The 23,824-nt window shown below is 42.1% G+C and overlaps 5 protein-coding genes across 11 annotated transcripts; 3 read left to right on the forward strand and 2 right to left on the reverse strand.

Annotated features, from left to right (window-relative positions):
* Positions 1-625: 625 nt before the first annotated feature.
* LOC135625039 (cyclic dof factor 1-like) lies at positions 626-2,737 on the reverse strand. The gene is made up of 2 exons (XM_065129277.1): positions 2,606-2,737; positions 626-1,930 (listed from the first exon to the last, which is right to left on the reverse strand). Exons 1-2 carry the CDS (start codon positions 2,690-2,692, stop codon positions 863-865), a joined length of 1,155 nt encoding a protein of 384 aa, XP_064985349.1. The 5' UTR covers positions 2,693-2,737; the 3' UTR covers positions 626-862.
* Positions 2,738-2,757: 20 nt separating this feature from the next.
* On the forward strand, positions 2,758-7,023 carry LOC135625040 (uncharacterized). Of its 2 annotated transcripts, XM_065129279.1 has the most exons (7): positions 2,758-2,904; positions 2,992-3,119; positions 4,566-5,058; positions 5,133-5,430; positions 5,553-5,961; positions 6,080-6,315; positions 6,400-7,023. In XM_065129279.1, exons 2-4 carry the CDS (start codon positions 3,028-3,030, stop codon positions 5,178-5,180), a joined length of 633 nt encoding a protein of 210 aa, XP_064985351.1. In that variant the 5' UTR covers positions 2,758-2,904; positions 2,992-3,027; the 3' UTR covers positions 5,181-5,430; positions 5,553-5,961; positions 6,080-6,315; positions 6,400-7,023. The 2 variants fall into 2 exon arrangements, with proteins under 2 accessions (XP_064985351.1, XP_064985350.1); XM_065129278.1 differs by lacking the exons at positions 5,133-5,430; positions 5,553-5,961; positions 6,080-6,315; positions 6,400-7,023 and having other exon boundaries at positions 4,566-5,125.
* Positions 5,674-10,880, reverse strand: LOC103968612 (probable glucomannan 4-beta-mannosyltransferase 4). Its single transcript, XM_009381879.3, has 10 exons — positions 10,432-10,880; positions 10,027-10,358; positions 9,822-9,920; positions 8,439-8,691; positions 7,163-7,273; positions 6,770-6,906; positions 6,571-6,684; positions 6,289-6,488; positions 6,018-6,215; positions 5,674-5,941 (listed from the first exon to the last, which is right to left on the reverse strand). The coding sequence occupies exons 1-10, from the start codon at positions 10,577-10,579 to the stop codon at positions 5,779-5,781; spliced, it is 1,755 nt and encodes a 584-aa protein (XP_009380154.2). The 5' UTR covers positions 10,580-10,880; the 3' UTR covers positions 5,674-5,778.
* A 3,273-nt stretch (positions 10,881-14,153) lies between these two features.
* LOC103969806 (protein DMP8-like) lies at positions 14,154-15,999 on the forward strand. Its single transcript, XM_009383450.3, has one exon. The coding sequence runs from the start codon at positions 15,253-15,255 to the stop codon at positions 15,880-15,882; it is 630 nt and encodes a 209-aa protein (XP_009381725.1). The 5' UTR covers positions 14,154-15,252; the 3' UTR covers positions 15,883-15,999.
* A 456-nt stretch (positions 16,000-16,455) lies between these two features.
* On the forward strand, positions 16,456-21,250 carry LOC103968613 (uncharacterized). 6 transcript variants are annotated; one of them, XM_009381883.3, is made up of 9 exons: positions 16,456-16,473; positions 16,625-16,712; positions 16,993-17,401; positions 17,534-17,605; positions 17,962-18,026; positions 18,166-18,322; positions 18,796-18,876; positions 18,991-19,080; positions 20,818-21,250. In XM_009381883.3, the coding sequence occupies exons 3-9, from the start codon at positions 17,138-17,140 to the stop codon at positions 20,938-20,940; spliced, it is 852 nt and encodes a 283-aa protein (XP_009380158.2). In that variant the 5' UTR covers positions 16,456-16,473; positions 16,625-16,712; positions 16,993-17,137; the 3' UTR covers positions 20,941-21,250. The 6 variants fall into 6 exon arrangements, with proteins under 6 accessions (XP_009380158.2, XP_009380156.2, XP_009380161.2 ...); XM_009381881.3 differs by lacking the exon at positions 16,456-16,473 and adding an exon at positions 16,821-16,933 and having other exon boundaries at positions 16,619-16,712; positions 17,023-17,401; XM_009381886.3 differs by lacking the exon at positions 16,456-16,473 and adding an exon at positions 16,895-16,933 and having other exon boundaries at positions 17,023-17,401.
* Positions 21,251-23,824: the final 2,574 nt, after the last annotated feature.

The following is a 23,824-nucleotide window of genomic DNA, read 5'->3' on the forward strand; positions in this document are numbered from 1 at the left end:
TTGTCTGTGTGCATCTTGTTTTTTTTCTTGTTTTAATCAGTTGGAGGTAATATGGTGGATCTAATTATTTCCATTTGCCTAGCATAGGTGGTTTTTTTATTCCCAATTTCCTTTTGTGATGTATAATAACTTCTATAGAGCATGTTAGCATAGAGTGCCCATGTTTCTGAGTAGTACTATGTTCTCCCTTGTGATTGTGAAGAATAAGAGAGAGGATACTTCTGTTTGGTAGGACTCACTTGGGTTGTGGCCCTGGAAAAGGAGACTTTGCTGGCTGTGGCAGAAACTTAGGACTCTGTTCAGTGGGAGAAGAGATGGGCCCATGGGGAACTTTCTCTCTCTTTTCCTTGTCTTGTTCTCACTCGACCTTCTTCACACCCTATGAAGTCTGTTGCTTGTATTATTGCAGGAACATTTGGAAGTAGCTGTTTCTGTCACCCTTCTATTCCCCACTTGACAGACAAGCAAGCCAATTTAGACCTCTCTTCTTATATCCGAGGTTTCCTGGTCCTATTCCTATCTGCTGTACTTTTAACCCGCATGAACTAATGTCATGCTTGTCTTTATAGATCCAGGAATCAGAGGAGGATGCAGTTCTGATGACAGCCAGTAAAGAACCTAAGCAAATGGTAAATCGATCATTCTTCTCGATCAAGATCATTGAGTTATTTATGTGCAAAGGAACCTCTCATTCTTAAGCTTAACATCTCTTTCCTGCTCTCACTTCCTAGCTACTTACATGTCTACATGAAGACTAATAATTACTACTGTTGCATTGGCAGAGGCAACACTCTTGTTCGATGAAGCTTCTTTGCAAGCTTTCAGCTTCTTCTTTCAGTAGAAGATCAAAAGCTCTGCTCCTCTACGAGGCCTCCTGGAAGTTCAGAGATCGACAAAGTGCCGCCGGGTTGACATGCAGCAGTGTTGGTACCTGATTCTTGATCTCTCTCTTCGGCTGGAAGGCCTTCAGTAGCTCTCCATTACTGATGCCAACCATTGTCCATAAAGAGCTCTTTGCAGCTTCTTCAGGGTCATCAATCCTGGGTGTTTTCGGAATCAAAATGCATGTGTCATCCCTCGAGTGCTTGCCCAGGGTGGGAGTACTGGATCCTGATCTTGGGAGACAACCATCTGGAGAAGAGGAAGGTGCAGGAGATAGCCATGGACCACTCCAGTAAGCTGCAGCAGGGTAGAAGGGAACTGGAAGGCTGGAAGCACAAAAAGGAAGTGCTGGGTTCCAAGGATATCGCCAGGGAGAACCACTGAAACATGGAATTGGAGCAATTGTCCTCTGATAATTCTGACTGCCCTTTGCATTTAGAGTATCTGAAGGCCTACTCGACTTCTCATCACCATTGTTCATGGTAGAAGGTGGTGGTGCCATCTCCCCGTGGATTCCATTTCTGTTGCAGCTCACGGTGTTTTCTGGTAAGACCAGTGCAGAGGCCATCGAATCAAAGTTGAGTACGGTGCTCTGTGGGTAACGGGCATCAGATTGAAGAGCTCGGATGGCAGACTCCGATAAAGCGATGCGTCGAATATGGCATGAGTTCTTGTTTTTGCGTCGACCAGCTCCGACGGGGACGTTCCTCATGGTGCCGCCGGCGGTCCAGTACCGTTGGCAGTTCCTGCAGAGGTATCGTGGCTGATTGACGCTGTAGTTGTTGTAGTAGCAGAACTTGGTGTCGAGGCTTTTGCACCGAGGGCAAGGGAGTGTCTTGTCGGGCTTCTTCACGCTTCTCTGCGATTCTTCGTCGTCTTCTTCCTCTTCTTTGTGAATTGAGTTCTTCGTCGAGACGTCCTCTGGATCGGCCGTAGCTGGAGTACGGAGATCGCTCGTGGATGTGGCAGGCTCGTTCTTCTCTTGTGAGTCTGATGATTCATGATCTTGATTCCTTGATTTCAGAGCTCCTTCGCCCTCTTGATGATCCTGAAGAGTAGATTGGAGAAGGAAATTGGAACAAGAACAGTCATTTCCTCTCACCAACAAAACAGAAACGTTCTCCAGTTCATCATAGTAATCATCCTTGTTCTATCATCAAGTATCAAGGTGTGACAAAGCAGAAAGAAAGAAGAAACTCGAAGTTATCTACACAGCAAGATTCAAGTTTGATATCTATGAACATCTTGGTGTCTCTGTTTTGCTTCCATTTCTCAGAATTGACCAGATAAAGATGACAGTTCTTGGACACTACTCAGGTTTCAGGAACTTCGCTTCAGTATCTAATCAAAAGGCACAGATTCAGGTTGAAATCCAGCCAAATCAAAGCCGGATCGAAGTGGATAATTCACCGAAACAGCGATGAATAATTGCCTCTCGATCACAAAGCAATGGTTTGTTGAGGGGAAGAGAGTTTGCAACGAGAGCGAGTGAAAACAGAGGAAAGCCCCAATATCTCAATCACAGGGAAATCAATGACAAAGATGCAGTTTTTGCTGTCGAACACTTTGGCTAGAAAGGTCCAGATCAAACTTTTGAATCCTGAAGCAAGGAAAGCTCGGATCAAAAAGCCGAAAGGAACAAATCTTTCCTAGTTTCTACACGCGTTCTGAATTCGTCAAACGTGATCAAGCTTCTGAACGAGCTAGTAGCTAGAAGCAGTACCTTCTCATCATGGCCGCCGCTGCTGCTTGGCCTCAGAGGGATCGTCTTGCCAAAGAGCTTGATCGCAGCATCTCCGTTCTCCGACATCTTTTTCTCCCGTTCCTGCTTCCCCTGTTCTTCTTTCCCCCCTCCCTCTGCAATTGACTCCCCCGTCTCGGGGTTTAACGGGGAAGGCGGAGGGGGCGGGCCATGTCAGCAGGCCAAAGGGGATTCTGAGCCACAAGTTCCTTTTGTGGCCGCGGGAGGGCGTTATTTGATTCTCCATGCCTTTTGTTCCAACCCTACCACTGCTTTTGGAGGTACTCTTGCCACCATAGCCAGTAACTGTGTTTATTGTTTGACCAATTGCAAGTGATGTGGTGTCTTGATTCGGTCCCTGCTTGCAGTGTTTAAAGCACTAAATTAGGTCATCAGTGGACCAAATGGAGAGAGAAGAAGAAAGGGGAGGCCTCCTTCAATCCTACTCAGCATCCAATATCTCCTTCCCTGCTCCTCTCTGTAGCTCACTTCCCTGGTAAGTCAGTCACGTCTCTGTTCTTTTTTATTTTGCCATCCAATTAGGCTTCCCTCAAAGTTCTTCATTGAATAATTCCAACACTTTATGCTTCCTTTCTGTGGCTTTCACATTCTAATTTCTATCTACTGGACAGCTGTTTAATAGTAATGTTGTCACATTTGCATAGATTTGACAACATGGGGTTTTGTGGATAGTTCTTCACCTTTATTAAGTTGATGAGTAGCAGACTAAAGAACAAGGCCTCTAAGCTTAGCTTGTGGAAGCTGACAAACCTCCAGTTTTTATTGTATTTTTGTACTATTATACTCTGATCACATGTGTCTCTTATGTGTCAAGATGAGGACATCTCATCTCCATAGCCTTATGAGGTTTAAAGTAATCTGATCCTGTGATATATTTCTTTTCCTGTGCATAAAATGTACAATATAGCAGGAGTGCAACTCCACTAGACATTCAGCAATATGAACCTAAGACTTGTCACATTGAGTTGCAATGCAAAGCAGAGGTTCATGCATCCTGGTTTCTTCTCATCTTTCAATACTAAAATACCAATGATTTCATCATGTGAATTTTATTTTGTCTCTTCCAGTAGTACAAATGTAGAATTAAATAAATAATAAGAGCCTGTATTGGAAAGGATAGGATAAGATAGGATAGGATAAGATTTCCAGGTAAGACACTACAGTGACCTGTGGTTGCTGTAAAAGATCCATCCACAGGGATAACCCCTCTTGACCATTCCAAACACTTGTCAGTTCTTGCAGTTCGTGTCAGAATCTGAAGAATAAAAACAAAAGAACCCTGTCTCTTCTTCCTTCATGCTTCCACCAAGTCATCAACCATGGTAACCAGTGATTTGCATAGAGCAGCTGGGAAAAGAGAGCACAAACTTCATAGTAGCTGCACTGTATCAAGAACATCATACCAGTCAGAGAAAATTCTTGCCACCACCAAATAAGGTCAATGACACTGCAGTATCGTGTGTTCCCCATTTGTGTATTTTATTTGTAGATCAGGTAGAAATTGGGATGTGGTTGTGGCTGTTTAATCTTTCATCTCGATGCCTTAATCAATTACTAACAACTACAAAATTAAGAGAAATGAACTTTTGGAAATTTAATGTAATGGAAATCTCCAGCCTTGTCATGCACCTACTAACAAAACCATGTTGCCCATAAAAGATTTATCTTGTACCAATCAATATCAAGACAGAGAAGACAGTCCTGTACAAACATATGTTTATTGCAAGTCCATACAGAAAACAGAGAAAAAAAATTACAACTTTATATGCACAATATTGGTTTGAAGAACAGAGCAATGACGAGTTCTAAAACAACATTTGAAGGATTGAGAGAGAGGGAAAGAGTTTGGACCGGAGCTCAATTAGTCTTTTTCTTCCATGACATTACTGCTATTTTCTCCTCCACCTTGTTGTTGCTGCAGCTGTTCGTCGACTTCTCCCTCCCTGCTACTCCCAAAAGCTATCGTAACGAACAGCTCGCTCACCCTCGCCGCCCCTCTCGCCGCTCTCTCCGCGCCCAAGACGTCGCCGACCTTCTTCGGCTCCTCCTCCTCCGCCGCCGGCATCCGATACCTGCACACCGGGCACGACCTCCTCGCCAGGCTCCACAATCCTCATGGCACGCCAGCCGCCGCCAGCCCGGGTGGGTGCAACTCGGACAGCAGCGCTGGCTCGCCCTGGAAGATGACCATCCCCCGGGTGAGCGGGTTGAGTATGACGACCCGCTCCAGCTCCGGCGTCTCCCCCTCCGCGGGGCCCGTCCGCACCACGCCGAAGACGATGGGGAAGAGGGCGGTCCCCCGCCGCTCGTCGCCGTCTTTGGCGCCACCGTCCCTCCGCAGGATCCCCTCGAGTCGCCCGAGCTCGCGCTCCGCCGCCGCCGCCGCCATAGATCGAGATCGCCGAGTCGACGGAGTAGGAGATCGGAACACGCTACTGTTACCGAAACGATACCAAAACGAGAACATAACGGAGTTTTGATATAGCAGGTGGCGGAAGTCTGTGGAAGCATCCAGAACATTTCCTGTAGCAGTTAATCCATGAGTGAGGTGGTGGCCACATGTCGGCGTGGAGCCCACAATTATTTAAGCGGGGCCAGCACGGACGTCTGGCGGATATCGTGCCACGTGGGATGGAGGTCCGTTCGGGATCCCCGGGTTAACAACGCGTTTGGGGTCAGCAAAGGAAACAAGACGCCATACATCTCCCCTCCGTTTCAACCCAATGACATGTTTGTCCTCTTCTCGGAGTCACTACACACATTGGTTGCTTCCAAGAACTTACGAGGTCAGGAGGGCAAGACTCTAATTTTATTTTAATTGGATGTGGATTTAATTTCAAAACCATAAATGAAATGATATCAGAGATGTTATGAAAGAATCTAATTGGATGATTTTTGCATTTCTTAGGATTCCAAGAATACAGCAGATGCTTGTCGAGCTGAAGCAAGAAGCAAGAGGAATGAATCTCAAACGAAGAACAGCAAAGTTTCTTGGAATTCTGTCATGATGAACAAGAAAATCAATCATCTCGACGAACAAAAAATTTCGATTATTATGTCTTCGAACAAGCAGTAAAAGAATCGGTTTCAATGGTACAGAAATCATGAATGGCAATCTTGCAGCTGGCCAACAACTAGGAGTTGGTGGTGAATGTGCCAACGTAGCCGAAACCCATGACGACAAATGCAAATGCTTGAAGGTAGATGTACACATAGTAGTAGTTCACTGCGAAGGCAACATTGTAGGAAGCACAGCACATGAGGAAGACCGCAAACCCGAGCTGCAAGAAGCTCACCCTGAGATCCAAAAAGAGAAGGTAATGTTGATATGGTACTCGTTTGCATCTCCAGAAGCTACGTAACATTTGCTTACCTGTCTCTTATGAAGCTTGTTCTTGTGGATTCTGCAACATTGGTTTCCATCTTCTCTTTCAGGGTGTCTCCAAGCTTCTGTGTCACAACCCATTCATTTACGCTTGCTGTCTCCAGTAGACCGATCAAGGCTGCTTTCATCCGGTGCATGGACATGACGTTCTCAAACAAAATCCAGAATGGCATTATGTGAAGGGAGCTGCGACGAAGAGAGGGCATATCAGGGAAGAAAGTTCTGATCAAGGGGTATGTTCATCGGTAAAGATCGATACCTGGGATTTCTGATGGCATTGAGAACGGTAATTGTTGTCGGGATGTAGACCACCCCCCATATCGGAATGCTTACTTCTGGTACTACAACTGATACTGGAATCACGATGCAGTAGAATGCAAAGGTGACGATCGGGGCCACAACTCTTCTAACAAAGAAGAAACTGTAGATCACATGGATTTTCTTCAACAGGGATACCTCCTGCTCCATAACAAAGAGACAAGTCTCAGGGAAGTAAGATCGACCGATGTATGCTTGTTTACTTGAAGAAGGCTTCTGCTACCTTTGCGAGTACAATGTCGCGTGCCATTTTTCTAAATAAGTTGGCAGCTCCACAGGTCCATCGATGCTGTTGATGTCGGTAAGCCTTGAAGGTACTTGGGAGTTCGCTTCTGACCTGCAATAGTTGTGGCAAAACACTTACAGATTACTGAGCTTCTCCTTTGCTGAATACTGTCATGGATCACAGCAAATTTGAGTACCTTGACGTCACCAACATACAAGAATTTCCAGCCCTTGAGACTGGCTCGAACAGCCAAGTCCATGTCCTCAACCGTCGTTCGATCTTTCCAGCCTCCAACTTCATTGATAGCAGATATTCGCCACACGCCAGCAGTTCCTGTGAGAGTGAATATTGTGATGGACTGGAATACTTGAAAACCATGTCCTCTTTCTTTGAACATTCAAATAATTTTTGCAACTTTACAATTGCATACATGGTTTATGCTTTTTTTCACTTTCAGCAGTTCAATTCGAGTTCAAACATCTGACACGACTAAGATTTTGTTGTTCAAGCAACTCTTACTGAACTAGGGATGATGCACATTTATGTTGCAAAGTAGCTGATCAGCAGTAGGATATGATGCTTTCATTACCATTAAAGCCGAAGAAGGCATAGGAAGATGAGCCTGACTCTTGCTCTACTTTGAAGTGGTAATCAAGCGATATCTTCTGAATCCTGGTCATCAGGCACTTACTGTAATTCACTGCAAAATCGCCCGGCAAATGCCGTGTCAGCAACCTCCTGTCAATTTGAGAAGTACAAAAATCAGAATGAACAAAAGCATCTGCCATTTTATGCTAAAATGGAGTAATAAGGATCAGTATGTAGGTACTCAAATGCTCATCTTTCAGTTGAATGATCTAGTGGTTGTCTTAAAAGGTCAAGTGTATTGTAAATCAAAACTTATATGTACCTTTCAATCTTTGAGATCATCATTAAATTTGCTTGATGAAATAAATAAAGATTGGAGCAGCAGTTAAACAATGGCTGGTGTGCAAGATAAGAGTGTAGGGAAAGAGAATGAGATAGCAATGAAGATAGACTCTTTTGGAGGATTTGGAAAAGGTAGGAGCTACACTATCCCAAAGAAATAAATGTATTTACAACAACGACAAGGCCGCAAGTCCCAACTATTTGGGGCCGACTACATTGATTTTTTGTCACAATTAAAATATGTAAAAAAAATGGCTGTATTTAAATGAATCATTATTTATGAGGTTCATCTGATTATTTTCATAGTTTGCAGGGAAATGTGGATGGAAAGATGGATTCAGTGTTTCCAATTTGTCAAATCAGCATATCATGGTTGATACAAGTTCATATATTCTTGGCACTCTCCACAGCATCCAGTTTAGGTATATTTTCAGTTCTTGATATGTCAAGGTGTTCATCCCCATGAAGTTCCTCAACCATCTAAAGTTTCTCTCTCTTGGGTACTTTATTAGATCAGAGTTGTACAATACTGGATCTTTATGAGCAAACAAATGATCTAACTCATTCACAACATAATTTCTTCAGAGAAGAAGCTAAAACATAACACAGTTCATCTCTATGTCAAGATTCAGGTCTAGCTTTACCTGTGTACCCTAATATTAACATGATAATTTGGCATTCTGATCCAGTTAGCACAGCAGAAGATAGAAACCAAAATTTTCTTAATGCTGTTGTCCACAAATATTAGAATTTATTGTACTTTCATTGATTGGCAATTGAAATGTTTCGTTTGCCTTCTATAAAATTACATAAATCTACATATTTTATGACACAGCTTCAAAGTAAGCATGCAGCACATGAATATTATTTGCACATTATAATTTCTTGAAGCTAGATCGATCATCTACTCGCTTGGAAGGACCTGACATGCTTACCGAAATCCCACCGTGCCTGAACCAGAGCGATCCTGGAATTGTACATGAGGAAGGGTATAGTTCTCATGAGGAAATCAGATTCTGGTTGGAAATCAGCATCAAAGATGGCAACATAATCACATTGTTGGGCATACGTTTGCTCCATTCCTTTCTTTAGAGCTCCTGCTTTGTATCCCTTCCTGTTTTCTCTGACCTCATAAGCTATGTTGATGCCTTTGCTTGCCCAAGTTCTGCATTCCTGCTCCACCAAGTTCTACAGTGAAAGAAACAGAAGCATTATAATTGAAATTGCACTCATAACATGAGCTCATTTGGACGATAAGATAAAAAGTGTTGAGTGGATTCAAGTGGCAAATAATAGTCAGAATCTAGCAAGATAAAAATCATCGGATGATAACATCACATGTTTGACTCAGTACCAACTTCTCTTCTCTTGCCTTTTTCCAGTAACCATGAATGTAAAACTGCCAAATAGACTTTAGTCGGGACATTTGACACATTTGTATTATATATGCATTGTTAACTATAAAGCAACTCCGTTACTAGTCTTTCTCACTTAGAATTTATAGATCTCATGAAGATCACAATTTAGTCTTTCTCACTCAAACGTAGAATTCCAACATTTCGATTCTTTTACTCTTGAGTAGATTGTCAACTCATGTTCCACCATAAAACCATGTCAAATTTTGTAGCAATACTTATCTGTAATTAAAGGTATGGGAGCAAGTTGACAAAAGTTAAGGGACCCATTTGAAGATTGATTCATAATTCAAACACTGAAGTCTGTGGGTTACCTGAACGAACACCCACCTACTGCCCAACTTTTGACTGACCAAAAGAAAACAGCAGAGTTGAGGTTCCCCCAACACGACAGAACATGCCATCTGTTATAAATGGTTGTACTGATCTCCGGGGGCCTGCCCCTGTACACTGTTCAAGACCAAGCAATCTCAATGATCTCTCTCTCTCTCTCTCTCTCTCTCTCTCTCTCTCTCTCTCTCTCTCTCTCATGCGGACCACCTTCTCCTAGCTCAACTTGTCAGGAAAACCTCAAAAATAATCAGACATGGCATCGTCAAGAAATCAGGGTGGAGAAGGTAATCAGATCTGATGACTTCATTTAGAATTGCAGCTTCAGGGCAGGGTCCCATGCCATTACCAGATGCTCCCATTCTAATCTAGGCAGAGTGCCAACTGGAATGCACCTCCAACAACAGCTACTGGACAAATCAAGATTTGAAACTCGATGTTTCCCCTTTCTATTTTGGGTGCTGATGAGGCTGGGAAAAGTTCATGAGCACCATTTGATCCCGGAGAAGATAGAGCTTAGCTGTGCTGCAGAATCATGTAGACTGTGATGGAGATTGGAGGAAGTCTGGTTACCTTGATCATGGGGTCGGTGGAGTCATCGAGAACTTGGATGATGATCCTATCTGGAGGCCATGTGAGAGCGCATGCTGCTCCGATAGATAGCTTGTAGACCTGCAATTTCACAGACACGGTAAGAAGGGCAGATCTCAAAGGGAAAGGAAGAATCAATTGACCGCTTGAGGTGAGCAGAGTGCGAGAGACAGAGACCACCATCTACCTCTTTCTCATTGTACATGGGGATCTGGACGAGCACCATGGGGTAGGCCAAGCTCCCCAGCTCCTCATCCCCTGTTATAGGCTCCCACCTGTAGCGCTTCTCCGGCGTCCGGTGGAGCAGCTTCACGCCGAGGCTCACGGCGCTCATGTACATGGCCTCCAGCATTAGCATCACCGACATGACCAGGCACAGAAGGATCGCCACTCGCAGCGCCGGCGCGATCGCCCTTTTCCGCACCTCCACCAAAACGGCCTCTAAATGCTCGGGCGAGAACTCGCTCAAGGACTCTACGAACTCAAAGATCGACGAGCGGAGAGAAGGGGGCAGCTTCACTGTGACGCGTAAGAGCACGTGAGGAAGAGGAGGAGGAGGCGAAGAAGTCGTGAAAACTGCACATGTAAATACCTGCGGAGAGGAGGGTGGAGGTCCGGTTAACCAAAGCGTCGAGAGCGAAGACATTGGTGGTTGCATGGGCGGCGGCAGACGGGAGAGAGAAGGTGGAGGCGGCCAGAAGAGCAACAAGAACGGCACCCGACATAGCCATCGCTGCCATGACAGCTACTGCGCTCTCCAAATGAGGCGATCAGGAACAGGTAGCAGAACCCATCTCCATCGTTGGCTCATAATATATTCCTGCACGGTGAAGTCATGGGGAGCGCCCCAAACACGCACGCACGACAGTGGCCAAAGGTGGGCGTCGCCGTGAACAGCGCAAGCTTTCCATTGGCCAACTTGCGGTGTGGGTGTGTGGCTTGGCACACTCGACTCGGCTCCATGAATGATCATGTACTCCGAGGGGAAAGCTAGCAACGTGTTTGGTGTTTTCTCTTCGGTATCTGTGTGACGGTAACGTAGTAAAATATGATGGGCTTTCTCACCGTGCAGGATCCAACCAGTGAGAGGAGGTCCTCGGTTGCCGCCCAGGGCATCGAGACCATTGATTGCTGCTGCGTCCTTCTTGCGATGCGTGAGAATCCACTGTGTGTTCGTGTGAGTGAGAGAGAGATTGAGAGAGCAGAGACGAGACGCTTCTCGGGCCAGTGAGGGCAGAGCCGAAACGCTTCGTCTCCATCCCTCACCGACAGAGACGCAGGTCACCGGACTCGCGTCCCATGGTGCCGTGAGTTAATTCGTATCTCAAAGTGTGCCGTGAAACATGTAGGTGTTCCCAATGGTATAAAATGGATACTGCATACATTTTCAGTGATGTCAATGGTAAAAGATTCATATACTTAATCATAAATAATTAAAATTTATAATTTTATTATTATTATATATTTATTTAATTTTCATATCTCAAAGATACTTTTGATGATCTAGGAAGCTTGTTGCACTATCATAACATGTCAAAGTAGTTTAGAAAAAATCAAGCGTATAAAATGACATTGTCCTAATACGTGTGAGGTCAGATTCTAAACTTTTATAATAATTAGTGACGTTGTATAACATACAATCATATCAAAATAATTTATTTTTAATCGTACGAGTAACGAATCGATATATGATGAGCGAAACATGAGAGTTTAGAAACGAATAATTTCTCGTAAGTTTTGCATTCCTATTGATAATAATTAGAGAATTAACTGTCAATGAATTAATATATTTATTTAACATTAGTCATTAAAATCTCATAAGAGTATAACTAAAAATAACGAATGATTATTTATCATCCTGTACAATTTCTACATGTAATGACAAGCATCAACGTGATAATGGATAATAGAATTGTGACGATATTGCCGAGTCCCATTACTCCACGGTGGGACTTAAATGGTGTTCAAGAATAACTTGGATGACATGTCGCCGTTATTTCCATGATGTGATGGCTTCATAGAAGACAATCTTGTGGAGGCAGAAGGATAGAGAAGAGAGGTTCGTGCCTCGAGGTGATAATTGGTATCATCCATAAAAGAGGGAAGAGAGAGAGAGAGAGAAATAATTTGGGAGTTTGAACTTTGTGTGTTTATGATTGTAGGGGACCAACCAACCTCCAATCAATTATGAAGGTAATGACACATGTTATTATAGTTTTGAATTATTATAGTTTGGATGAGGTTTCAAGTTCTCGATTTTTCATACATCTTTCATCAGATTATTCTTTTTTATGTTGATTTTTTTAAGCGTTAAATACATTTCGACGAAGTTTCAAATCCGCCATTTTTGATAATTGGGTATAATGCCAAACTAATATTTCAGATATTTTTATAATTTGGATGAGGTTTTAAATCCTCTGTCTTTTACGGATATATTTAATATTATATATATATAAATATGCATGATAAGATTTTGAATCTTCCTAAATAGATATGATACATTACCGATAGATTAGTATTTAGGGTGTATGATATGTCGAATAAGATCGGATTTGGTATAAAGATTTTTTTTTCTTTCTCAATCATTCTCTATCAAATAAGAGTAAAACTAAAATATCTCTTCCTTAAAAATTTATATTTTTATATTTTTTTTATAACAAACACCTCAGGATTTGTACACGCAAAATGTACTTTTAAAATAATCATTGCATCATCAAGTATATGGAGATAGTTTAACCTTTGGTGCAAGATCCTAACTTATACGATAATAAGTTTTGATGAGCTAGGATTGTTATGATTACGATCGTTGTTTATCGAGACATGAGTCGTAAGTTATTAACTTTTTTAATCTTTTGATATTAGATAAATATAAAAAATATTTCTCTTCGTAATATTATCATCACAACATACAAAATTTAGCAAATACATATCACACACCACATCATACGAAAACCAAGTCATAAATTATTAAAATATATTATTTTTTACTACATGAATGATAAAACAAATAATGCATGAAGCGACATAATCTTACCACTCGAGAGCTCTATTCAATCTTGTGTCATCCGAGGGTTTTCAAAGTACTAAACCGGTTGATTCAAGAAAATATTTTTAACTATTCAAGAGAGCGACAAGTGAGCGGATGATGATCGAAGCGTAAAGTAAGAATGTCCTACTACTTAGAAGCTTCATCCGATCTTTTGCCACTTGGGACTTGTAGAACGTTAAGATAGTTGACTTTTCACATCTATAGCACAACTCGAAAATTATTTATTTTTTAAAACAATCTAAATTAGGATAAAAGTCTACACTATAAATAAGGAAGTGGTATTATGAGCACCAATATTTTTATACTGTTTTTAATCTTTGAATGTCTTGTTAGGTAATCTATATTCAGTTAGGGAATCAATTTTCCGATCGTAATCATTTTATAATATTTTCCCATGATAAATGTTTTAGTCATGAAGAATTAAATATATAATATGGGATGGGTGTTAAACGACAGTTCAAGGATCCATTTCATCTTCCTTTTAAAACTCCACACATCATTCCATCGTTTACTTAATTAATGACTCAAAAGATTTCTTATCTGACCCAAAGATGTTATCTTATTGTCATCAACTTGTTGTAAATAATTCATTATATTTAAGAACTCATCAACTTGTCATAAACAATTCATTATAATTATATTTGAGAACTCTTCCGCTCTCAATCACAAATATGATATTATTATTATTATTATTATTATATAATCGGTTAATTTGGTATTTATTTTGTCAGTTTTTTTATCGGTAACGCACATATCTCAAAGCAAATCAGATACTAAGTAAGATTGCTTGTCTGCTGCGAAAAATAGGTAAAGACCAAAGAACGTGATGGATATTTGATCTGAATTGGGCTTAAAGGACGTGTGACTCTTAACTTTGTAGGTCATACGAGTAATGGCTTTCTTATTAGCTGGAATCGAATCATTCATTGCGTTAGCTCAGTAAGTGGTGGGTGGGGCAAATGGATTGCAGTGTTCAAGTTTGCTTCCTGTGAAGAAGACAATGCCAACACACCCAAATAAGTCAAAATCAACATCATTGCTGACGTGGACTATCTTCGACGAATAATGTATTCGACTCCCCTTTTCGTAAGTACTTTTTTTTTTCATTCGATTAATTATAAAATCTGAACCACGTCATCAAGACAATAACCACCTCATAAATTCATAAATATGATATTGTATATAATCAGAAACAAATTAATATTCATCGTGTATATTCGTATCATTACACAAATTAAACTTAACAATCTAAAATTTGACTCGAACAATTGCCCATCTCAATGAGGTGGTGATGATTTGGTCCGGAGAGGAGAGAGACAATGAGGCGGTGATGAACCGACGCGATGTCCAACCTCAGAATTCTGCTGTTTAGTTGAACTGCATCACCCTGAAAGCTCTGTGAGCAATTCACACCTTGCACAGTAGCTCACAGAGGTATGAGCTTCTCCAGTAGAGACAGCAGCTGTGCAGCATTTATCGCATTAATGGTGTCAATGCTCTAGATATCCAACATCATGGCTTTGTGAGCCACACAGAGAGAGAAGAGAGAGATAGAGAGAGTGCCAAATGTTTTCTACTTTGCAGCCAACAGAGCTAGAGAGAGAGAAAATGGTTTCCACATTGCAGCCAACAGAGAGAGAGGGAGGTACTTGTGATTGGTTGAGTTCATGATAGCTTACCTCTCTCTCTCATTGAACATGGGAATCTGGACGAGGACCATGGGATAGGTAAGAGAACCCAACTCCGCATCCTGTGACAGTGGCACCCACTTATAGATCTTCTTCGGCGTCCGCCGGAGAAGATGCTGAATTCCTGAGTTCTGTGGAAGATGCTGAATTCCTGCAAAGAATATGATGGCATGAAGACTTGGGAACAATGTTGAGATGATTGAAGGGGATAAAGTCAATATATTAAGAGTGTTTGTTTCCTTGAAAGAGTCCTCGTTAACAGTAAAGACAAGGACACCAATTACTGAAGGAGTACATCGGTGGGTATACGATAAGTAAGCAGGCCCGTTGCACATCCGGCCGCAGTGAATGCAGGGCAGCTGTATGATAATATTCCTCACAGAACCATGTTGCTTGCTCCGGTCAGCTATGGCATGTCCACCGCTGCCTGCCGCACTGGGGAATCCACTTGGGCCGCCGACAATTTCCTCATCATGATGCGGACAAAGAAGTACGTGTTGTTGGATGTTTTGGTCAGTGGGCTTTCCTCGTTTGTATCCATCCTATATTTGGGCTTTCACAGCCAATCCAATCTTGGGGAGGGAACAGTTACAAGTAGCCGTTGAGATTTTAAACCCAAAGCCACTATATATATAAATGGCCGAACTCTTCGAACCCGTCCATCTTGAGAACAGCAATGGAGCCAACCGTCGAACACTTCGAAGGCCCGTACTCCTGCCCGTGCTCCCCACGGTCAACGTCGCCGACGTCGGCAGGCGGCGGTCGTAGGAAGAGGGCAGTGGCAAGAGGCATGCAGAAAACCCTCTCCAAGACCTCCATGCTCGTCAACTTCCTCCCCACCGGCACCCTCCTCACCTTCGAGCTGCTGCTCCCCTCCGCCTCCGGCGACGGCTCGTGCTCCCCGGTGAGCACGCTGATGATCGAGACCCTGCTCGGCCTCTGCGCCCTCTCCTGCTTCTTCTTCCACTTCACCGACAGCTTCCGCGGCCCGGACGGGAAGGTCTACTACGGGTTCGTCACCCCGCGGGGCCTCGCGGTCTTCAAGTCCGGCCTGGGGGTGGACGTGCCCCAGGACGAGCGGTTCCGGATGGGGTTCGTGGACTTGGTCCATGCGCTCATGGCGGCCATGGTGTTCGCGGCCATCGCGCTGTCCGATCACCGCGTCACCAACTGCCTCTTCCCGGGGCATGCCAAGGAGATGGATGAGGTGATGGAGAGCTTTCCGCTGATGGTGGGGGTGGTGTGCAGTGGGCTCTTCCTCGTCTTCCCCAACACACGCTATGGTATAGGCTGCATGGCCACATGAATCAGATCAATAACGTGGACGGCTACTGATCCATCTCATTGTTTGACCACACAATTTTCGTTGAATTCCACTTTTTGGTGTGATTAATCCAAGTGATTTTTCATGATAAAGTGTCGGTATTGGTATTATATGTATGTTAATTTCGTACATTAACAGTAGAAAATGACGATTATTAACCCGAGATGAGCAATATTTTAAAGCAATTAGACTATTAATTAATATTATTTCTCCAATTTTTTATTTAGTGGTTTGATCCGTTTCCGGTTGGGATGGTTTTGATTGTGGTTCGGCGAGCAATGCCCCCAGCATGATGTGGATCGCCTGTTTGGCTTCAGATGTAGAACACAGTCTTTTTGCCACAGATTCAGATGACATGGATGAATGGGTTTACTTGAGGGCTACATGTATGTGTTTCCTGTTATAGTCTATACAGGCGATTTCTATAGAAAACTTACGGCCGTCAAGTAACGGACGCACGAGATGACCGCTCCTCCCTGGGGCATTAAAGTCCACGTCATCACGGCGTTCTCCACCCGCAGCATATAACAATATGGACGTCCTCGTCGTCGCAACCCGTGGCGAGGTCTCCAGGTTTGGGCCATTTCTCTCTCTCTCTCTCTCTCTCTCTCTCTCCTTCCTTCCGCTCTCGAATGTTTTTGTCCGATCGTTTATTTTCTCGTCGATCCTTCTCCTTTGATGGATTGCCTGGAAGAAACCCTTCAATTTGGTCTCCTTTTTGTAGAAATTGGCTGTTCACGAGGCCTCTTTGGAGCGAGTGGATCTTCCTTGGGCTCCAAAACGCGATCTTTCTGGTGTCCATCGCCGAATAGGTTATCTTTCTGAGCCTTTAGGTTGTTTGTTCTCTCTTTTGCCATGGATTATTGTTGTAGTTGTTGATTAGATTCGAGGTTTGTTCCTTGAAATGCCGGAACATTTAGGGTTTCTTTGGGAGAGATCCGTCGTTGTGACGTAGCTTTTTCTTTGTGATTCCGCGGACTTCGTTGAAATTTAGGGCTTCGCACTTTGTAGGTCTCGCTGGAAGACAATCGAGGTTCTTAATTTTGAAGATTTCCTTATTTCCTTGGTGCTGATTGCTTCTTTTTCTTATAGCGCGGTGCGTGTGTTGAAATGTTCGTGCAGGAAGGTCAATCCGGCTATATATACATTAACAGAGTGTCGATCATGTTGCATAATTATAGAAAAGGAGTCTTTTGAGCGTGGCTTGTTGCATTATCCCGGTGGTTAAGAATTCGCAATGGGAGACCATGTAGTAGTTCAGCTGGATCGTCTCATAAAGCCCGAGACTGTTGACGCGACAAGAGAAAATGGGCATCCAGAGTCGAATCCGTCTGCTCCATCTTTTTCGCAGGTGATTTCTGGCTTTGATAGGGACAAGGAGGATCACAAGGCGGCTGATGAAGGGGAGCCGCTCATTCAGACAGTAGAATGTCGCATATGCCAGGAAGAGGATCAGATCAAAAATCTTGAGACACCATGTGCTTGTAGCGGTAGTCTGAAGGTCAACATTTTAGCTTTCTTCCCTCAGCAGCTCGCCTTTTAAATCCTCCGACTGCTTTTTTATTCTGGCCTTTTCGTTATATATGATTCGTGTGCTAGTGGAGTTAATCTTGCATCTTTCGGCCATCTGCAGTATGCACATAGGACATGTGTGCAACGCTGGTGTAATGAGAAAGGAGATATAATTTGTGAGATCTGCCATGAGGTGGGTTGAATATTTTTCCATTTGCTGATGAAAGTTTTCTGTTTTGATTTTCTTTGTAGTGCCGCATTGTATGTTTTCTTATGAAAGTTTGCTGTCTTTTCTTTTGCTTATCATTTTGTGGTCCTCTATACATGGTTCCATGTGCTCTGCTCTCTTTACCATCGAAAAGAAAGGAGTTGTGTTGTGTGTCTTTAATTTTGTGAACGGTAGCATCTTACATGTATCTGATTTCTGTAGCCTGCTTTAAGGATTACTTTGCATTTGGTTTTCTGAGCAAGTTTATATATACTGGGAAAGTTAGGATTCATAATATTTGCTACTAGATCTTAATCTGGAAATTCCTCCACTACATGCAGTCATACAAGCCTGGATACACTGTGCCACCACGGGTTAATCCAGAAGAGACTACCATTGACATAAGGTAAGTTCTTAGTTATGTCTTGTTTGTTTGTTTTTAGTTTTCTCAATTGACGTGCCACCACCAGCATGTCTCATATTTTTCATCTATTGTGTATGCTGTTATTTGGATTCATCTGATTATCCTTTTGCTTCATACTCAGTGGAGGCTGGACCATCACAGGCACCCCTTTGGATCTACATGACCCGAGGCTTCTCGCTATGGCAGCAGCTCAGCGCCATTTGCTTGAAGCTGAGTATGATGAATATGCTGCAACAAATGCTAGTGGTGCTGCATTTTTCCGCTCTGCAGCTCTTATAGTAAGTTCTTATACCGTAGTTGGAATCAACCAATTTCATAGCATAGACTATAGAGAATGAAACACTAATGCTTAGTCAAGACTATGTGGCTGGTCTTATGAAATAAGAATTGGGGAATCTCAAGTGAGAAATAAAGGCTCGTAGTCCTTATGTTCTTTTCCGAGAGTATACCGGCAATTCTGGTCAGTTGTTGTTGTTCCTTTTTTCCCCTTAATTTTAGTGAGGAGGGAGAAAGTGGCTTATGCATGCTATATTTGAGTATTTGATCTGTAATTATAATCATGTTTTGTATTTGGTATCTTTATTATATTACATAACTCTGGGAAGATGGACATAAGTATCACAAAGTGGTTTCACTTGACTGTACAAGGAAACTGTATATTGCAGTATTGTCTGACTAATTCTTATGACAGAGTTTACTAATTTTGTTTTGAGACATCTATATTGATTAGGTTTTATCCTGCTTATTTTAGTTAATGGCTCTTCTTCTACTGAGGCATGCATTGGCCATAACGAATGGTGATGACGAAGATGATGCTTCAACTATATTTTCTGTAAGTGTGGGATGGTTTGTTTTTTCCTTGAAGTTCATGCCCATTTGTTGTTGTTCTTTGTTTGCCATGGTTTAATCAGTTGAAGCCATTTTGATTTCTGCTGGATGATTACAGCTGTTTTTGCTACGGGCTGCTGGATTTTTATTGCCATGTTACATTATGGCATGGGCTATAAGTATTTTACAGCGGCGAAGGCAAAGACAGGTAAAATGGCAAGATTTATGCATTTTGCTTTTGCTTTTGTTTTTGTTATCCAAAGTAACTAACCTTTGCTCATTATTGCATCGTCTTTTGTCGTGCATACTACTGGAAGATCCTGTGAGATCATTGATTGTTCTTATGGAATTTGTTTATTGTCTTGAATGATCCAGACATTGTAGTAGCACAGTAATTCATTGATGCAATTTTGAGTTTGACACTTCTGTTGCTTGTAGGTGAGTAGTAGTTGCAGGTTTGGAGACAGCTTAAAATAGGTTCAATGTCTATCATCCAATACCACTAAAATGATATCTTTAGCATTGACTTTGTTGAAACAGATATGCCCTTATGTTTAACGGTAGCTATCCATGATAAAAACACTTCAGTGCTGCATAGTCCTCACAAGTTGCAAATACAATCAATTACTTCTCATGTATGCAGTTTATTGTTTCGATGGGTTGCTTATTCTTGTTGCAAATTAGTTTTTTGCATATCAAAAGCCTTAAATTAAGTTTTGGATTAGCTGAATTTCGTTTACCTAGTTCAACATTATTTGTATAATTGAACTATTGTTTCAGAGCTTCAAACTTATAGGTGATTATGATAAATTGACATTGATCTGCTTATAGTATATTTTGCTTCCTGTTTTATTCATTCTTTCTGATTAACTTATTGGATATCAAATTATTTTCATTACAACCTTTCACAGAAGATGTTGAGAGATTATGTAAGCATAATTATTTTTATCTTTCTATATTTTGTTGTTCCACTTTCTTTATGTAGACTGCTCGAATATGCAACCTTGATCAATTTTGGTTTTCAATAATTTTGTTTTAACAAAATTCTCTTTTTGTTTGCTTAATATGCTGTTTCTATTTTATTGTTTATTTATTATATTCTTTTCTCTTTTTGTTCCGAATGACTTAAGTGGCTGAATAAGATAAAGGTATTTGTTGATCGATAATGTTTTGGTTCTATCTCGGGTACATATCTCGATTCTTTTTTGTTCCTATTACATCTTATTGTTAGGTTTGTTTCACTTGGTTTTTAAAGGGTGCAATACTTGATTCCAGACACAACTGAAGCTGTCAAAATATTAAGGTTTCTGAATTAAGTGTTGACTTTACTATGCACTCTGAACCATCCAGGTTGGTCTACCTGTCCAAACATGGTGCTGGTTGCTGACATGGCATGACATGTTTGCCAGATCAACTTGTGCTGATTACTTGCATACCTCATACTTGCTGTTTTCTGTTTTAGCACATTATTTTCCTTTTTCATGTCTTTTCACAGGGATGCACTGTTGGCCATGTCAGGCTGTGTCCCAGGTATTCTTGCCCAGATAATATTGGTGCTCTTCATGAAAAGCCATTAGAATGGGTTATACAAATTGTATAACCCATTATAATGAAAAGTCAACTACTCTTGACTTCTATACAATTTGTATAACCAATTATAATGAAAAGAATGGGTTATACGAATTGAACCATGGCAATGTTAGGCTTAGCACTAGAATGACAATTTGAGTTCTAATGATTAATAGCTACAGAGGCAAACAAAAGCACAAAAAATGATTATCATACCAATGCAAATTAAGGTTTTATTTTGTTACTCTAAGGTGTACTAGTTTCTTTACATGCTTCAGAAAATGTATGTCCAATATCTATGTGGGATTGTTTATCATTTAGTACCTATATTGTATATCCTTGTGTTTTGTCTGACCCATTTCTTGTTTTGGACCAGGAAGCAGCAGCGTTAGCGGCAACTGAAGTGGCATTCATATTGCAAACTGGACAGGGTAGGGGCCTGCATTTCACAATTGCACCTGAATCACCTACTACTCCACAGCAAGAACCACAGGAGTAGTTTCTCTCCATTTGATGTTCTAAACATCAACTATGCAGTGAAGCATCTGAGCTAGTTGGGGTCAAAGGGAACTGCTGGACATCTTTGTTCTACTTTCCATAGAGTTTGGATTTTGTTTCATGTGCTGAAAAGAAGTGACTGCAGGTTATCAGACCACCTCTACATTGGTGACAGATGGGGTAGGTTCTGTTGCCCTGCATGGTCCACAATGTTTGTATTTTGTATCTCTTGTCATGCTGGATGTGACCTAAAAGCTCCTTGTAGTGATGATTTGGTGGAAAGAGTTCCAGTATTACTTGCAAAGAATTAATCTAGATGGGTGCCATGTGACCGAAAAGTTCCTTGTAGTGATGATTTCGTAGGAGTGCCAATATTACTCGCAAAGAATTCATCGAAATGTTTGCCGTCAGTTCTTTGTTCATAATCTTTGCTGTGGTTATCTTCTTTTACTCCATTGGGCTTTTTATCTTCTCCATCTTTGCAAGATTACACCTCGCATAAACTGGATTACAAATGTTAGGCATTAACTGCACAAGAATCTTTCACCCAAGGATCTCTCAATATGAAAATAATCCTTTCTTTGTAGGCTAACCGATTTTGATTTGAATGCTCTCATTGTGTCAGATTCATTTGACTGTTTCTGCTATGCAAGCTGATTAAAATCTTCTCTATATTCTTCCCTGATTAGATTGATCCACTGTGTTCACGAGCTGTAAAATTTTCCAAATTAGATAGAAATATTAGTTAAGAGATAAAATAGCTTGTTTACTACAAAAACGCAGTATACATCATGATGGTGGAAGAATGATTATTAAGTCTTCCACTCAAACTGATAAACTTTGGGTTCACCCTTTTCTGATTACTCTTCTCACTGGTTCTTTTTATCTCCATCATGATATTTATAGATGTTAACTTTGGTTGCCATACATTTTATCAAGAGCAGCTGGTGTGTGCCACCATGTCACTAAACTAGTCTTCAAGCATATGCAAGCCTTGTCCTAAGCATCAAGAGTCACATCACTCTCTAAATTAGCTCTTGAGTAGTACAACTAATAAGTACTTTCAGCTTAAAAAACCATGGCAATTCACCCTTTTTTTCTTCTCTTTCCTTTGCTCTTTTTTTACCCTGTGGGCTCCTCTTGCTTGAAACCCTCCATCTGTCTTGCTACCATATTGTCTGAGAAAGCAGATCCCTGCATAATCAACACATGCATGCCTATAATGATCACCTGTGATGAACATCCCAACAGTGCAAAAGGGTGACTGTGAAAAGAAAATGGGCGTGTATCTATTTGCTTGCTGAGCTATAAATCTTTTGCTGATGGAAGATCATTTCCAAGAACAATTCCTCAGAAAAATAAAAACACTCAAAAACTTATCATGACACCTTTTTGAATTCAACAACGACAAATCTCCTGCTAAATGCAGTTGATATGTGATTTGTGGTAGAAAATATGGCTTAAGGCAGTAGGAAAACCACTTTATAAAGCCGAAGACACTGTTGCTGCTCTTTTGCTTTAGTACAAAGTAGATCCATGGCAAGCTTTGGCTTGCTTAGTAGCTTGGACCATGACCAGTCCAAAATCTCCATGAATTCCCACTCATTTCCCTTTCTACAAGTTCATGAGTGGTGCTTCAGATCCCGCCCACTGCATGCAATTGTGCTGCTTGGCATGTAGATTCAGAAAGGAGAGAATTCACATAGAGAGATGTGATCTCAAACAGAGTGCAGTGAGCTTTCTTTAATTGTTAAGGGAAGCTGTTAAAGTGGAAGAAGATTGCAGAATGGAATAAAGCAAGGCAGCTTCCCAAGGCCAACATTCCACCTCTCCATCAGTCATATCAGAAGCTTCTAAACCAGCCTTATTGGACTGCTGCAGTATGATCGAGGTGGATCTGTGGATTTCTTTCCCCTGTGTTCTGGGACCCCTGAGAGGCCGAGCTTTTTCCCTTTATAACCAAATCCAAACAGTGATAAGCCATGGAGAGAGAGTGAGAGAGAGAAGATAAGAACAGGAAAGCAACGGAGTCACTTCGTTGTTGCCATTGCTGATCCTCCGCGAGCAATGTCATCTTATACCTGCAAGCTCTTCGTCGTCCTCCTCCTCCTTTACATCGGCCTTCTGGCCAGTGAAGCGGAGCTGGTCTATGGACTCGGCACACCGCGTTGGACAGCAGCCAAGAAGCCGCAGGTGGCCAGAGGCCATCACGTCGCGGACCGGGGCACCAAGAAGCGGCTCGTCGGCGCTCGGATGAGCAAAAGAAGAGTGCGAAGAGGACCGGATCCCATCCACAACAAAGAGCTGAATCCAAAGAAGCTTCACTGGTGAAGCAAGAACACACTTTGTCACTGCCCACCTTTTCCTCTTCATCCTCTTCCGCTGCTTGTCTTGTCTCCTCTTCTGGTCTTGACGTATGAGATTGTGTTGTACAGAGGTTCTGCATTTGCCTCTCCAGTTTCTTGTACGTAGGATTTGACCTTGGTTTTGATTCATGTTACTGTTCATGGAGAGAAACAGTAGTGGGGACGAACCGACATCAGATCCACACGCATTTAGTGCTCAGTGTGATAACTCATTGAATACGTCGATGGTCGTAGTGGCGGTGGTGGTGGCGGTGGGGAGTCCACCATAGTGGGTGCACTCCCACCAGTTCGTTGCCTTCACCGCCGGTAACTCGACCTCCATCCCCTGCGCAATCCGTTGCCCACGGGTAGTGAAGCACCACGCGTCGCGGAACGATCGGTTCCGTCCGGTTCACTCGTGGCGGAAGGGATCAGCTAATCCCCCAACGAACAACATCCTGCGTGGGCGCGTTTCCCACGGTAAATCGTACGGTTGGGAGGCCTCAGACTTCCTACGTGGCAGGTAATGGTTGGATTTTC

This window comes from Musa acuminata, chromosome BXJ2-10 (assembly GCF_036884655.1).
Source record: "Musa acuminata AAA Group cultivar baxijiao chromosome BXJ2-10, Cavendish_Baxijiao_AAA, whole genome shotgun sequence".
Classification (NCBI taxonomy): Eukaryota; Viridiplantae; Streptophyta; class Magnoliopsida; order Zingiberales; family Musaceae; genus Musa; species Musa acuminata.

Excerpts from the sequence above, each read along its gene's own strand:
- LOC103968612 (XM_009381879.3), bottom strand. The coding sequence starts at position 10,579 with ATGGCAGCGATGGCTATGTCGGGTGCCGTTCTTGTTGCTCTTCTGGCC. Across the intron at positions 8,692-9,821 it reads CCACCGACCCCATGATCAAG|AACTTGGTGGAGCAGGAATG; the intron begins GTAACCAGACTT and ends CTTTCACTGTAG. Across the intron at positions 5,942-6,017 it reads ACAAGCTTCATAAGAGACAG|GGTGAGCTTCTTGCAGCTCG; the intron begins GTAAGCAAATGT and ends TTTGGATCTCAG.
- LOC103968613 (XM_009381883.3), top strand. The coding sequence starts at position 17,138 with ATGGGAGACCATGTAGTAGTTCAGCTGGATCGTCTCATAAAGCCCGAG. Across the intron at positions 17,402-17,533 it reads CTTGTAGCGGTAGTCTGAAG|TATGCACATAGGACATGTGT; the intron begins GTCAACATTTTA and ends GGCCATCTGCAG. Across the intron at positions 18,027-18,165 it reads GAGACTACCATTGACATAAG|TGGAGGCTGGACCATCACAG; the intron begins GTAAGTTCTTAG and ends CTTCATACTCAG.
- LOC135625039 (XM_065129277.1), bottom strand. The coding sequence starts at position 2,692 with ATGTCGGAGAACGGAGATGCTGCGATCAAGCTCTTTGGCAAGACGATC. Across the intron at positions 1,931-2,605 it reads GCGGCGGCCATGATGAGAAG|GATCATCAAGAGGGCGAAGG; the intron begins GTACTGCTTCTA and ends TCTACTCTTCAG.
- LOC103969806 (XM_009383450.3), top strand. The coding sequence starts at position 15,253 with ATGGAGCCAACCGTCGAACACTTCGAAGGCCCGTACTCCTGCCCGTGC.
- LOC135625040 (XM_065129278.1), top strand. The coding sequence starts at position 3,028 with ATGGAGAGAGAAGAAGAAAGGGGAGGCCTCCTTCAATCCTACTCAGCA. Across the intron at positions 3,120-4,565 it reads CTCTGTAGCTCACTTCCCTG|CTGTTCGTCGACTTCTCCCT; the intron begins GTAAGTCAGTCA and ends TTGTTGCTGCAG.